This window comes from Berghia stephanieae, chromosome 7 (assembly GCF_034508935.2).
Source record: "Berghia stephanieae isolate SIO BIC M18660-M18661 chromosome 7, UCSD_Bste_1.3, whole genome shotgun sequence".
In the NCBI taxonomy this organism is placed as follows: Eukaryota; Metazoa; Mollusca; class Gastropoda; order Nudibranchia; family Aeolidiidae; genus Berghia; species Berghia stephanieae.
In genome coordinates, this window is record NC_088366.1 from 56,421,467 (window position 1) to 56,438,144 (window position 16,678).

Below are 16,678 nucleotides of genomic sequence, written 5' to 3' on the forward strand. Positions count from 1 at the left end.
ATTCCCAAAGAGTCAATCAAAATCAGTTTTCTCAATCTGGCATTCAATACAAATGATCTGGCATTTTCAACCAGTAGGTATTTAACTCTCTGTAACTTTAACTTTTTTTTTTAACAGCAAGGGCATTCTGTAAAATGTGAGCTAATTGTATTAGGTTTTAGTTTACACTTAGTTTAGCATAGCGATCAGAGATAGCAGTGGTTCTCAATCAATAGGATGATACGTACTAAAGTGCTTAACTTCAGCTTGAGCATATGCTTTTATATAGCGCAATTTCCAATAAACGTACTCAAAGCTCTTTACAAAGGGTCCCTGAACAATAGAAACATGTAATATAGAACGAGGCATGACGCCTGTTAGGAGATATTACAATTTTCTGACTGAGACAACTTTGTGAATGACCAGGTACTCATTGTATACCTGAGTACCGTGAGAGAATGTAGGTAAAGAGTCTTTTCCAAAGACTCAACTATGCACCGATCGAGTCTTGAACCCAGGATCTTCTGGCGAGTGTCATTCAAGACCTCATAGCCGCATGCATTTTTTAAAGTTACTTATTTTTAAGGCTGACCATCTAATGGCTGTTTGATTATTTTTAATAAGAATAATATTTTCTGACTCCTACCAGGTCTGATGCAATATCAAAGCATTGCAGCACTTGTCGCTGCCACAATATTGGAGTGAATGCACTCCCTACTTCCGAAAGCCAGTTGAAGAAGGCTAGAAACCTGTCTGGTAACTCAGATGAAATGTCCTCTCCCTCTGACTGTGAATTGCAGAGTGATAATCTTTTTCACAAGCGTTCGGGTTTCCAAAGTGCAAACAGTCCTTTCGTGAGTCAGGTATGTGTGAAAGAAGAGGAGAGCCACTTCCAGAAAAATATGCTTGCTTTTACATGCATTAAAAAATTTTTATTTTTATTTTTGAGCTTTAATATAGTGCAATATCCATTAAACATGCTCAAAGCATTTTACAAGGGGTCCCTGGCCAACAGCAACACATAACATGTAGGACGGGGCATGACGCCTGTTAGGCGATTGTCACAGTAAAGATTGTTCACAATTATCTTATTAAATTTTATTTTATTAAGAACTGAATTCATCTCACTCCAGTTATATTTCGGTAGGCTTAGATAAACTTTACCTTCTAATATTAGATCGTCTTTCCTTTTATAGCCTTCCCTCGAATTAATTTCTAATTAGTGAATACTTTTCGTTCTACATTCTGTCACGTAGCCACTTATTATAAAAGCTGATAGGTCTAACACTCTACACTCACTTTCTCTCCACAATCTATGCCGGACGGCCAGTCGCTCTATTCCTATATATATACTGGAAGATTTTTATCTTTTGGGACTTTGTAGATATTATATCTACACCATTAAGACGCCGGAGCTTTTAACTTTGATTGTATAATCTTCAAGGATCAAACCCAAGCCCGCTGTACTACACTATAACCTCTTTCCAATTGCCTGGAAGCGGAATTTTACGAGTCCAATCCTGTTATCAGAGGAATAGATCATCCAAGCCCATCAACTGCCTGGAAACGTAAACTTATGAACCTGACATATTATCATAAGTTACGTAAAATATTCATATCTCTATTTGTAACTGCCACGATCACTGTTTATCTCTTTTAATTAAATTTCATCATTATTTTTATTTCATTGTAAACAAATCGTTAATTGTTTTTCATTTATAGTAACTAGTAAATTCTGGGGCCTCATTCTACATAGATCTTTATGCATAGTCGAGTAGCTCTTTACTCACTTGAGACCATGACATTTTGGAGGGGACACATATAAAGAATTGAATTTATTTAGTTACTTATATCTATTTCATCTAACTTTAAAGTTTAAATTGTAAAACTCTTAATTGCTCCACTTGATCATATTTTAATTGAACTCCCTATTTACAGGATTAATTTTTTTTTCTTTTTCATTTCTTCATTTAAATGGAATAGCAATTTATCCATTCATTCTTTCATTCAAATTGAATAGCATTTTATTGATTCATTCCTTCATTCATTTATTCATTTATAAATTATTCATTCATTCATTGTTCATTCATTTATTTATCCATTCATTCATTCATCCATTCATTCGTTTATTCACTCATTTATCCAATCATTCATACATTTATTCTCCCTTCATTCTTTCATTCATACATTATCCATTCATTCATTCATCTATTCACTCAGTTTTTCATTCATTCATTCATTCCTTGTCCACTTTGTTATTATATCACTCATTTCATTTTGTTGTTTGCCTCATTCATGAATTGTTTTCAATATGTTTACATTCCATACCGATTCATTCACCTATCATCCATTCACTCAGTGTTGTGAACACATTTTGTAACTATTATAAATCTTACGATATTTTATTGTTTTGTATTTCAGACATCACTGTTAAACACTCTTCAATGCCTAATTACAATTGTTGAACAACCATTGAACAAGAGAGAGGTCCCAGCCACGAACTGAGTTGGTAAATATATCCTTCATTATTCTCTTTTACATGAGTTGGGCATCACATAGTAACTATAGACATCGTGATTTGTTTTGCATAGTGATTTGTTTTAAATGCATTTTTGGCATATTACTGTTACCGAAAAACACTTATATATTATGTTCTGAAAAGTGAGTCTTTAAAAACTAAATAATAATAAAAGGAGTCTACTAGCCGTCGTGTTATATTTAGTGATAGATAACTTGGGATTATTTTGGCATCCTATTATTGTTATCACACTCTAGTATATTAGCGTCATTGCGAATAATTGTACACAAACTAACGACGAGTCACACACATTGGTGATACATTTTTCGTAGTAACATAGTTTAGAGTACACGCGATTGACACATTGTTATGGACTCAAGTCATAATAACTACGCATTGTATTGACACATTGCTTTATAAGATATAACGATAAAAGGCATCAAATTCAACATACATAATAGGTTGAAATAAGAGAGAGAGATTTCTAAAAATAGAACAGTTCATTCCAGTAAGTGTAAATAAATAAAACAGTCAGTAACAGTATCCTGTCAATATAATATATATAAAACATCGTAACTAATTTATTGCAACATGGAAGCATATAAAAGATACTTAAGTCTCGCAAAGGACTTAGAAATACCCCAGGAAAGAATATTTTCATGGTGCGAAGAGAAAGTAAAAGAAGAAAAAGAAAATGAAGAAAGAATTCGTAAAGAAGAAAAAGAACATGAAGAAAGAATTCGTAGAGAAGAAAATGAAGAAAGAATTCGTAAAGAAGAAAAAGAACACGAAGAAAGAATTCGTAGAGAAGAAAATGAAGAAAGAATTCGTAGAGAAGAAAAAGAACACGAAGAAAGAATTCGTAGAGAAGAAAAAGAACACGAAGAAAGAATACGTAGAGAAGAACGAGAAGAAAGAGTCCAAGAAAGGGAACTAAAAAGACAAATAGCTTTAGCAGAAGAAGAAACCAAAAGGACCCAAATGATGCTGGAAATTGAAAAAAACAAAAACCGGTCATGAAAGAAAACATAATAATAGTGATGAATTTTTCGTGAAACTTCCACGCATGCCAACATACGATGAACGCTCAGACTGTCTAGAATCCTTCTTACACCGATTCGAAGTTCAGGCTAAAGGTTATCGTTGGCCAGAAAGCAAATGGGCCACAGCCTTGATTAACTGCTTATCCGGAGAACCGCTAAAAGTTTTCTATACCTTAACAACTGAAGATGCAGATGACTATGGTAAAATTAAAGACGCTCTACTAAAAAGATTTAGATTAACGGAAGATGGTTACCAGGAAAGGTTTCACACTGCAAAACCGGAAAGTGGAGAAGACTTTAATACATTCGTGAACCGAATTACTCAATTTCTAAATCGGTGGCTTGAGTTGGCAAACGTAAAACAAGACGACTTTGCAGGCCTTTACTATCTCACGCTGAAGAATCGAATCTATCAAGCTTGCAACCCAGATTTAGTCGCATTCTTTAAAGAGAGAAAGCCAGAAAACTTGGACAAATTAAAAATCTACGCAGAAAACTTTAACAGCGCACATCCATTGACACCCCTTAGCAGAACATTGAAGGAACCATACTACGCTGCTGCTGCTCAGAGTCCAGGTACACCTAAAGTTCAGTACTCAAATAGAACGAGCCGATCAATCACTCGGAACACGCAAGTGAAACAAGATGATCATAGTAACAAACCATGGAACAAACAGTTCAATAGAGACCATAGCCGACCCTATCAAAACAAAACAAGAAATAGCACTGACAATAATACTGAGTATAAGAAAACCAACAAACCTATAATTAAATGTCAATATTGTGGAATGAAAGGCCACACAGCAGACAAATGTTACAAAATCGTGGGATATCCGAAAGAAACTGCAAATGCATCACTCCAAACCAGTGTAAATAATCGGACACGAATAATGTCAGGAGAAAATATAAATGTGTATTGCGTGAAAGGTATGTCACTTTTAACACAAACTCACAAATCAGGATCGCTATTTTTTTGTGAAGGCAAAGCTAATGGAACTGATTGCAAAATATTGAGAGACACAGGATGCAGTACAGTAGGAATAAAAGCATCTTTGATCAATGACGAAGACAAAACTGGAAAAACGGTACAATGCATCACATTCAGTGGCACAGTCGAAACCTTTGAAACAGCTAACGTGTACATAGAAACCCCATACTATACAGGAATAGTGGAATGCTGTATACTTCCCAACCCCGTCGCTGATGTTATTGTTGGCAATATAAAAGGTCTTAAAGACAACCCAACAGATGTAAAAGAATGGTCATTAACCCAAGAAACAGCTTGTCTAGCAGAAACAAGAAAGATGACTAAGACAACAGAGAAGCCAATGACTATTTCTCTAGAACCACAACAATTTGACAGGAACAGGTTCATTGAAGAACAGAAAAAGGACCCGACTTTAACTTCATATTTCAATATCGCAAACAAAGGGACGAAATCAAAAGTTGAATACATCATTGAAAAAGATATTCTGTTCAGGTTACATAGGAAAAGAAACAAAATAGCTAAACAACTGGTCACGCCGAGTATTTACAGAAACAAAATCCTTGGAATAGCGCACGATTCAATAACTTCTGGACATCTTGGGAGCTCTTCCACATTGAAGAGAATATCCGAGAATTTCACATGGCCTGGAATTACTAAAGACGTCCGAGAATATGTGAAATCGTGTGACACATGCCAAAGAAGAGTCGCAAAAGGCAGAATACCGAGATTGCCATTAGAGACAACCCCAGTTATTGAAAAAGTTTTTCAAAAAGTTGCAATTGACATTATAGGCCCTTTAACAAAATCAGATAGAAACCATACACACATACTAACACTAGTCGATTACGCAACCAGGTGGCCAGAAGCGATAGCATTGAAATCAACTACATCGGATCACATAGCTGAAGCATTGATGACAATTTTTACCAGAATAGGCATACCAAATGAGATACTGTCGGACAATGGACCCCAATTTACATCACATATGATGCATGAAACCATGAAACTCATGGGAATCCAACACTCATTCACAACTCCCTACCACCCCCAAGCAAATGGTCTTTGTGAAAGATTTAATGGCACTCTAAAGAATATGTTAAGAAAAGTGTCAGCAGAAAAACCAGATGATTGGGACAGATACTTACCAGCAATCCTATTTGCATATAGAGAAATACCCCAAGAATCTACAGGCTACTCCCCATTTGAGTTGATGTATGGACGATCACCTCGCGGCCCGATCAATATAGTAGCCGACATTTGTAAAGGGAATGAGGAGGACAATAACGAAATTATGTTTGCTTACGAATATGTAAGAAACCTGAAAGACAGAATAGAGGACACGTGTAAGCTAGCACAGGAATCCGTCACCAAAAAAGCAGAGAAATACAAGGAATACTCTGATCGCAAAAGCAAATCAAGAAAATTTGAGATTGGTGACAAAGTACTAATACTCTTACCCGATGACTCGAGTAAACTTTTAGCTACATGGAAAGGACCATTCAAAATAACAGCAGTAAAATCTAATGTTAATTACGAGATTCAAATTAACAACACAACAAAGACATTCCATGCAAACATGCTAAAAAAGTATTTTGATAGAGACACAGTGTCGCAACCTATGTTTACTAATATCGAAGCTTCAAATGCAGGATTAATCATACCGTTGGTCATGGGACACAGACACCCGAGACAGAAAAACAAACAAAAATCGCACAATTGCAACCACCTAAGACAAAAAAAGAAGTACGCAAAGTACTTGGGCTCCTAAATTTTTACAGGAAATACATTTACAACTTCGCGCACATCGCGACACCGCTAACAAATCTGACAAAGAATGGGTCACCGAACAAAATTGTTTGGACAGAAGTGTGTCAGAATAGCTTTAACCAATTAAAGGCATTACTCTGTTCAGAACCAATTCTTAAATTACCCGACATATCAAAAGAATTTGTTGTAAGAACTGACGCGTCTGATAAGGGCATCGCAGGTGTACTATTACAGGAGCATGAGGGAACTCTAATGCCTTGCTTATATGCAAGCAGAAAATTATTGGACAGAGAATCACGATACTCTGTAATAGAGCGTGAAGGACTAGCCATCGTCTTTGCTTTAAAGACATTCAGCAGATATCTACTGCTAAAAGAGTTTGTGGTCGAAACGGACCATAAACCACTCACGTACATAAGAAATAACAAAATGAATAATAGTAGAGTACTAAGGTGGAGTCTATTTTTGCAAAATTACACTTTCAGTATCTCTCACATACCAGGCTGTGAAAATATTCACGCCGACCTACTTTCTCGATTAGTATAAACACATGAGAAGGGTATAACTTAACCTCCCATGCATACTGTTAGTTACCTCGCAAATTATGCCAAATCAGAACGCACAATTTCGATAATTTTATTTGTAAACATGATGACCCAACTTAATGTAACATTGAGTATTGTTTGGATATATATACCATACCCATTCATGATTTGGGAAATCTTCTCTTTATCTATTATTGTTATGAATTTTCACTCATTTATGATTAATAATTGAAATGTCAATATTCCATTTACATTTTCATTCATTTCATTCAGAAAATTACCTTCATATCATCGACTTAAATCATGCTTCATTGCCATCACTATTGTTTATCACAATGATTTGTAATCACATTGCCATCATGTTGTTCATCACAATGATTTGTAATCACAATCTTTCATTGTTATTGTCACCCATTCATATACCTACGTTAATATAAACATTTCCATGTCTAGTTAATAAATAATTTAATTGTAGCACAAATCATAACAATGGATTAATGCTAGAGTATCATGATAGTAAATTTACTTCCGTTTGTATAATCTATCTTTCCCATAATGGTTAAAGAGTATATTTTAAACGTGGGTGGGGGGTGTCACAGTAAAGATTGTTCACAATTATCTTATTAAATTTTATTTTATTAAGAACTGAATTCATCTCACTCCAGTTATATTTCGGTAGGCTTAGATAAACTTTACCTTCTAATATTAGATCGTCTTTCCTTTTATAGCCTTCCCTCGAATTAATTTCTAATTAGTGAATACTTTTCGTTCTACATTCTGTCACGTTAGCCACTTATTATAAAAGCTGATAGGTCTAACACTCTACACTCACTTTCTCTCCACAATCTATGCCGGACGGCCAGTCGCTCTATTCCTATATATATACTGGAAGATTTTTATCTTTTGGGACTTTGTAGATATTATATCTACACCATTAAGACGCCGGAGCTTTTAACTTTGATTGTATAATCTTCAAGGATCAAACCCAAGCCCGCTGTACTACACTATAACCTCTTTCCAATTGCCTGGAAGCGGAATTTTACGAGTCCAATCCTGTTATCAGAGGAATAGATCATCCAAGCCCATCAACTGCCTGGAAACGTAAACTTATGAACCTGACATATTATCATAAGTTACGTAAAATATTCATATCTCTATTTGTAACTGCCACGATCACTGTTTATTCTTTTAATTAAATTTCATCATTATTTTTATTTCATTGTAAACAAATCGTTAATTGTTTTTCATTTATAGTAACTAGTAAATTCTGGGGCCTCATTCTACATAGATCTTTATGCATAGTCGAGTAGCTCTTTACTCACTTGAGACCATGACAGCGATATTATAATTTTTTCAGACAGAGACTATGCCGTTAACGGCCAGTTAATCATTTTTCACTTGATTGCAGTGACAGAATGTGAGTAAAGAGCCTTCTCCAAGGACTCAACTATGCGCTGAATGAGGCTCAAACCCAGGACCTTCCGATCCGAAAGTGAGTGTCATACCACAAGACCACATACCACATAGCCGCACAATAACAAACAAAAAAAATGATATTTTTAATAAAGGGCTTTATCCACTTAGCCCACAAGTCCTCGACATGGAAATGGCACATATTCGACCAGACTATTTGCACAGTAGGTAAAATGTTGTCGGGTTGTTTCAAGTAGCCTAGTTCACTGAGATAGACAACACAACACAGGACGTTTATTGGTCAACCATAAATAGCAGTGGTAGTAGTAGTAGTAATAGTTGTAGTAGTAGTTGTTGTTATAGTAGTAATGGTGGTAGAGTTCACTCTGCTTAATCGCACATCGGTTAATCGCACACTCCGCTTATACAATACACATTCCTGAAAAACAGAATTTTCTCAAAATAATAGCTCTACTTAATCGCTACACCTTGATTCCATCTTTATTGGACAACAATAAATATACCCATAAGCGGTGAGCTGACAAATTGGGAAATACTGGACCCCATTCAACCACACAAAAGACAACACCTGGATAATGAAAATGAGGATGAGTCATCGGAATGTGACACACCACCCCTGACAAACACTGAAAAACTTGACATGGTGGACAAACTACGCCACTTCATCCAAGAACAACGCTTGACAGATGATCTCCCAACATTGGCGAGATTGGAGACAAGGGTTTATAAACAGTTTGCACAGTATAGAGAGCAATCAATGCCACGGGATTATTATTCTTACAAATAATAATGTCACATTTTGTTGTTGGTAACACGTGGAAAAGAAAAAAGAAAAAAAAAGAAAGAATTCAAGACCCCCCCCCCCCCCCCCCCCTCCCCCAAAAAAAAAGGAAAATAGTTGTCTATTGGCTTCACTTATTTCCTGGCCCTGCAAATTTAGGCCAAAAAAAAGTCTTAAAATTTTCTGTTTTGTTATGCAGGTAAAACAAAAATAAATTATGCGACAATAGGCATGTCCTGTCATCCAACTATATGACCAAAAGAAAAAGGCTTTCCACAAAAAAAAACCCAAAAATAAACCCAGAAAAACTGGTCACTTATAATTTGTTTATTTTGATAGGGAAATGAAGTGATTCTTTTTTTTTCGTTTTGATGTCCCTTTGACATGAACAATTACATCACCATGTTTTTCTCTTTGTAGTGTTTATTCTAAATGCATTAGTATTATCTTTCAGGTCGTCCCTGCAGAAACGATGAGTCCATCAAGCCAGTTTGGCACTTTGGAAAATTATTCACAAGGTGAGCTTTTATTTAACAGCTCAAATGGATGTTTCGGGTTTCCCCATCATTAACAAAACAGGATGAATGGAACACTACAGACAAATGAGATCAGTCATCTTAACAATGCTACTACCACATTAGCTCATTCGTCTGTAGTGTTTCATTCATCGGAAACTCCAAACGTCCATTTTATCTGTTTTCGTATATTAAATTGAAGCTTACATTCAATTTTACATTGTTATTTATTCTTCGAGCTTCGAGCAGCAACATTTACATTTAACAGCTCGCACACTTCAAGTGGACAGAAACTATATAGAAATTATAGAGCAAATACTTAAATGAATGAGCCTGCAACAACAACAACAACAACAAAAAAAGCTAATAATGTGACTTAAAAGAAAAATCAGTAGTTTGCTATACTGTAGTATAATAAAAGAAACTAAGTGCATCGACTCCTGTCTCCTGGACCAGGACTTGTTTTATTCCGGTTTTATTAATGGAGCTTTTTTTAATTGAGGTTTTATATAGCGCAATATCCACTAAACGTGCTCAAAACGCTTTACAAGGGGTCCCAGGCCAACAGCAACTCTTAACATTTAGGACAGGACATGATGCCTGTTAGGCGATATTACAATTTTTTCGAACAGAGACAACGTCGTTAACGGCCAGGTACTCATTTTACACTTTAGTACGGTGAGAGAATGTGAGTAAAGAGCCTTCTCCAAGGACTCAACTATGCACTGAGCGAGGCGTGAACCCAGGACCTTCCGATCCGAAAGCGAGTGTCATACCACTAGACCACATAGGTTTATATTTGTTTCCAACTGTTCATTTCTGCTACTGTTGCAGTCCAGCTCTTGTCAGGTTTAAAGTGTTGCAAGTGCCGTAAAACCTTTAAAAACAAAACAATTATTTTTTTACCACGATTATTAATATTGCCATCTTGTTTTGTTGATTTCATTTCGAATTTTTTTTCTCTTTCATGTATGTTGCCATCAAATTTTGTGTTTTATTGGCGAAAGCCTTTAGTTAAAAGTTAAACTTGAAATTTATCATATTGTTGAAAATAAGAACATAAATGAAAATATTCTAAATCTCAACCTAGACATATTTGACTTGCAGGTTCTCCAGACTCCGGTATTGAAGGCCACATGTCGCCCAATGAAAACAGGATTCCACATTTTGACCTTATTTCATCACCTGGTTCAGCTATTCATTGCAAAGATGATCCATCTGTGCAACACACCTCAACAATGTCATCTACTGCCAACGGCCAGGACCAGATTATTGCAGAATTCCAAAATGCATGCAGAGTATTCTCATCAAAATGTAATGATGACGTTATTAAACAGGTTACAGAAACAATGCAGAAACTGGCTTTTGCAAGTTCTTTTAAAATGTCTTCAGTCTCTCCAGCATGGGCAGAGACCTTTACAACGGAAAATGCAATTGCTGATCAGAATTCGAACATGATCACTCTATTCACCGATCTAAGCACGGGTGAAGTATCATTGGTTCCAACAGAGTTACCAACTGATTCAAATATGAAAAATTTGCTTGGACTTGACATTAATGAAATGGATACTGAATCGAATTTGCCTACTTACCCTTCTTTGTCCAATAGTATCACCAACAGCAAATATAACAATGATTTCAACAATGAAATGAGCAACAATAGTCTTACAACAATCATGAACGGCCAATGTGCAGATTCAAATCAGGTGTATGAAATGATTTCGAATGGCTTCCTGCAAGAGTTCCTGTAAATGCAGAAGAAACGGACATTTGTATGAGATTGGAAAAATCACAACCATCAATGTTCTTCTTTGAATGACATCACAAATTAAGTGGAATTACTAAATTAGTCTTGTGAGATTTTTAAAAGTATTGGGCAAAAACGATTATTACAGCATTGAAAAAGAAGAGACTATTGAAAATGGAATGTTTCAGGCTGAAAACCTTTCTTCAGCTAATGACAAAAAACAAATGGATTAAATCATTTAAATCGCTTTTATTATTGACTGAAGAAGGGTTTTTAGCCTGAAATGTCCCATGCTAATCATTTTGTTCTTTTCTTTTTTTAAGCTATGATAGTCATTTTTGTTCTCTAGCATGTTCGTATTTCCTGTCAAAGACTTCGCAGGCCTACTTTTTATGCTCTTGAAATTTGAATCTACATTATTTGTAAATGATTTTTATTATTTTCTTGGCCAAATGAATGTGAATTTGAATATTTATCCTCCATATACCGACTTGTGTGTCACTTAATGAGAAATAAAAATAGTGAAAATTAGTTTATTTTCTTCAACACTGTAGCTGCTACAAGTTTTTTTAACGTTAAGGTTAGATAAAAATAAAAAGTATGAAAATTCTGCATTTTAAGTCAGTGCAGACTATTTTAAAAGAAATAGGAATGTGTTATTTTGTTCTGATTTGATTTGTCTTCCAAATTATAATTATAATTCACAATGCTCTTCAGTTATGGAAATATGTTAAAATTGATAATTGTGCATATTAATAGTACTCTATTAAAAGTAGTTTGAAAATGGCATCACAGCTTGTAATCATTCCCTTTTGAATAATATTCTTTTTTTATACTTGTTGTCAATTGTTCCTGCTACTTACGGCTTTAACAAACATTCTTTTTGACAGGCAAAGAGGCAGTGATTTTATGTATTATGATTCTGGGTGGGGATCCTGACCTCCCATAGCGGGCAGGGAGGTACATACTGTGTCTTCTATCCCCTTATATCTGTTTTCCAACATGCTTTCTGTCTTTGTCTTGGAATGAGATTACTTGGTTTTGTCCTGGCTCTGGCCGGAGTCCTAGCTGGGAGGGAAACAGTCAAATGCATAGTTATTGTTTTGGGAGATGATATTTTTTTCCTTGTAAATCATCTCTCTGTTATGTATTATTATTTTTATTTTGAATGTATAATGTAAGCATTTGAGTGTATTCCTCTTTGTTGGATTTTGTGCTTGTGTCTGGATGAGACTTGTAGGTGATTACAAACTAAGTACATTGGTGGTATGCTCTTGGAATCTACATCTGATCCCTATTTGTTCTCAGATACCCTTTGTCTTACTTTTTCTTGGGTACTTTAATTGTAATTCTAGAACTTTTTACTATCCCATTTTATTCCTTTTTACTGGCGCTAATATAACCTAAATGTGTTGCAAGCGCCGTAAAACCCTTAAAAACAAAAACAAAACATGTATTATGATTGCCCTGTCTACGAATGTAATATATGAACTACTTGTGTTATTGTTGAATATGATCGATCATGTGTGTGCTTGCACTTTGTCTGAATGCTATAATACTATGAAAAAAATATATATTTCTAGTCATTCACTGGAAAATATAAACTCATTTTTACCGAAAGATGCTTTGTCTTTTATAGATGTTATTATTATTTTTTTTTATAATCTTGTTAATCATATCCCATGCAATATTAAAATCTAACTTACCCCCTATATAATTTTTTTTGTCTGTGCGTTTCTTGAGTTTGAGATCATTTGTGGATGTGCAGGCCCTTTCTATTTCTATGATTTTTTCCTAGAGGAAGACAGTCAGATGAATTTTCTCCCATAGTGGGCAGGGGGGTACATACTGTGTCTTCTATCCCCTTATATCTGTTTTCCAACATGCTTTCTGTCTTTGTCTTGGAATGAGATTACTTGGTTTGGTCCTGGCCCTAGCCGGAGTCCTAGCTGGGAGGGAAACAGTCAAATGCATAGGTATTATTTTGGGAGATGATATTTTTTTCCTTGTAAATCATCTCTCTTTTATGTATTATATTTGTTATTTTGAATTTATAATGTAAGCATTTGAGTGTATTCCTCTTTGTTGGATTTTGTGCTTGTGTCCAGATGAGACGTATAGGTGGTCTCAAACTAAGTACTTTGATAGTGTGCTCTTGGAATCTACATCTGATCCCTATCTGTTCCCCGTTCCCCAATGTCTTACTTTTTCTTGGGTGCTTTATTCGTAATTCTAGAACTTTTTACTATCCCATTTTCTTCCTTTTTACTGGTGCTGATCTAATCTAAATGTGTTGCAAGCGCCGTAAAACCCTTAAAAACAAAAAACATAATATTTGGATATCCAGTGCAGTGCTTTGTTCATGATGGGGCCAGACCAAAATCATGGATATTGATATTTCTTTATTGATTTTACGCTGCTCTATATTTTAACCACTGGGTGGGGTTCCTGACCTCCCATAGTGGACAGGGAGGCACTTACTGTGTCTACTATGCCTCTTTATATCTGTTTTCCAACATGCTTTCTGTCTTTGTCTTGGAATGAGATTACTAGGTTTTTTCCTGGCCCAAGCTGGAGTCCTAGCTTGGAGGGAAATAGTCAAATGCATAGTTATTGTTTTGGGAGATGATATTGTTTCCTTGTAAATCATCTCTCTGTTATGTATTATTATATTTGTTATTTTCAATGTATAATGTAAGCATTTGAGTGTATTCCTCTTTGTTGGATTTTGTGCTTGTGTCCGGATGAGACTTTTAGGTGATCAAACTAAGTACTTCGATAGTGTGCTCTTGGAATCTACATCTGTTTCCTACTTGAACCAATTGCCCTTTGTCTTAGCTTTTCTTGGGTGCTTTAATTGTAATTCTAGAACTTTTTACCATCCCATTTTATTCCTTTTTACTGGCGCTGATATGACCTTAACATGTTGCAAGCACCGTAAAACCCTTAAAAACAAACATAAATACAAATATTTTAACCATTCCCCTTGTCTTTCATTTTCTTTGTCAGTTGCAATTGCAAGTCAAGTCAAAAATTTTTTGACATGTGTGAGGCTCACAATTTGTCCACATAATTGTAAGATGATACTGGAAAGAAATCGTTAAAGTTGTTCACCATTGGCAGACCTACCTACTACTTCGAAGAATTTACGCGTTTTTGCTCTAATTGCAGAGCAACATTAGCATCAGAAAATGTTGAAAATATCATTTTGGTGCAATCCCAAACTTTTTGAAGCAATTTTCAATATTTTGCTGAGACAAATCAGTCATTTTAATAGCTGTATAAAGAACTTATTTTTTCCGTTTAAAAACTACTATTTTTTAGAACTATAAGTAGGCAGGTCTGTATCCGAGTAGGCGATCATGAAATGAGACTGGAGTGTCCAATCTCAAATGGTTTGAGGAAAGAATGAGTAAAAAATAAGTACATAATATTCATTTCACAAAACAGTTGATTTATCTGCATTGTGTGGCTGAGACTGTGTCTTTTTGTGTTCGCGGATTTGTCTGAATTTGATTTTCCTTCCTCCCAGCCCTGAAATGACTTAAAAATGACGCAAGCACGATTTAAGTTTTAAACACTTATTGTAAATATAAAAACAAATCACCAATGACCCAAAGAGTATAATATTGTAAAAAGCATTGATAATCTTTAAATCAGCTAAATCTGTTGCTTTTAATTGCACTCTCTCCTTCCTTTAGTTGTTAAATCTTAGCATATTATCATATATTTTTTAAATTGCATATATTTTCCCCTTTAATCATTAAAAATGGACGGTTTTAACCCTCTCCTTACCAACTATAGGAAAATCGTTACATTCGTTAAGGCACAACCAACATTTTTTCTTATTCAAATTTCTTTTGTACATCATAAAATTTAAAGAAAATGACCAGTGTGTTGTAGAGCATGTTTTGCTAAAGAAATGATGTATGGCAAGAACTTTACTGCTATTTTGTTTTAGTGATAAAAAATCTATTTTTGTGTTAGTTGGGTGTGAAGTTTTGGGGGAAATCCTGAAAATGGTTGGTAAGGAGAGAGTTAAGGAATAGCAGACTTCCCAGGATTTTTTTTTAATCTCACAAGTTCATGTTCTCCCACCTTTATTTTTTAAAGTCAAAGCCAAGTTTCTTTCAGCAACCAATTTCCGTTTCGTGTTAAACCTTTTAATATTAAGATAAGATTTTTCACTTAAAATTAAAGGCAATATAAATTATTTTTTAAAAATGACATCCGAGTAACTTTTGTCTAAACTTTTTTTATAATGCGAGATAGCCCAATTGTTCTTAAAAGCCAACCAAACATTACTAACCTTATGCGCAAGTTCCTGTCATACCATGATAATGTTAAAAAGGTCAACAGTATTTAGAAATGTCTCATGTCTTCAAGAAAGAGCTTTTGTATTATGAAATCTATTCTATTTTTGAAAAAGTTCTACAGTAAGAAGTATGTAATCAATTGCCCGCACCGTGATATCTTAGATACCTGGTTCATGCTCTTTTTTAAAATGGTTCTTTAACAATTATTTATCCTTTTTATTTTTTGGAGTGTTGTATTTTTGATGCGTGAAAATATCTTTTATTTTTTGTACTTTTTTATTTTTTCTTGTTGTTGCATTTTATTATACCTACGATTTTAATTTTGTCAAAGGTCACCCTGGTATAACGCAGCCAGATATACTGGACTGATACTAAACGAAGACACGAAAAATACCTATTATTGTTATTTGTGTTTTGTATCTGTAAATTTTGAAAAATTATACTTATTTTTATTTGCTGTTTTATCAATATTATTTTTACTGAATACCATTAATGGCACCCCTCATTCAACGTAAATCCAGCTCTCAGCCCCAGAGATGTTGCAATCTGGTCATTTATAGTTGATTCATTGAAATTTAAGATTTTAAAACTTAAATGCCCTTGATCCCACGTTTTGTTTCAATTTTACAAGTATGGGGAGCAAAGTGGCCGAGTGGTTAAGGCATTGCACTGTGAACCAGATGACCTGGGTTCGAGCCCTGCTTCCAGTACCGCTTCAAGCACTTTCGTTTTTTTCCTTGAGCAAGATTATTAACCCCCCAATTTGCTCACTTGGACAACATGGGTGATTCCTGTTGACATCAGACATCTTGTTTGATGAGTTATCTATATTCCTTCGTGGAATGCCTAGGCAACGATATCTTATGATATCGTGGTGCAAAAGGCATAATTTTTTTTTTTAAATTGTTTTATAAGTATAATGTGCCATTATCGACCACTGCAAATATGTTGTTTCAAATCTGTTGCGTTTAACAAAAATAACTGATTCCATTTTGTTAACGATATGCGGTAATTAACTAATAAAGAAAGATACCCTGACTCGAAA

The 16,678-nt window shown here is 34.9% G+C and overlaps 1 protein-coding gene across 4 annotated transcripts in view; it reads left to right on the plus strand.

Moving 5' to 3' along the window:
- The window catches only part of LOC144977540 (uncharacterized), a 47,189-nt gene extending 30,511 nt beyond the window's left edge, over window positions 1–16,678 (plus strand). For 3 of the 4 annotated variants that reach the window (XM_078922861.1, XM_078922863.1, XM_078922862.1), the window contains 3 exons: window positions 629–842; window positions 9,510–9,573; window positions 10,678–16,678. In XM_078922861.1, coding sequence (XP_078778987.1) covers window positions 629–842; window positions 9,510–9,573; window positions 10,678–11,321 — 922 coding nt within the window. In that variant the 3' untranslated portion in view covers window positions 11,322–16,678. Of the gene's footprint in view, window positions 1–628; window positions 843–1,423; window positions 3,201–9,509; window positions 9,574–10,677 lie in introns of those variants that run through there. The other variant, XM_078922864.1, reaches the window with a different exon arrangement.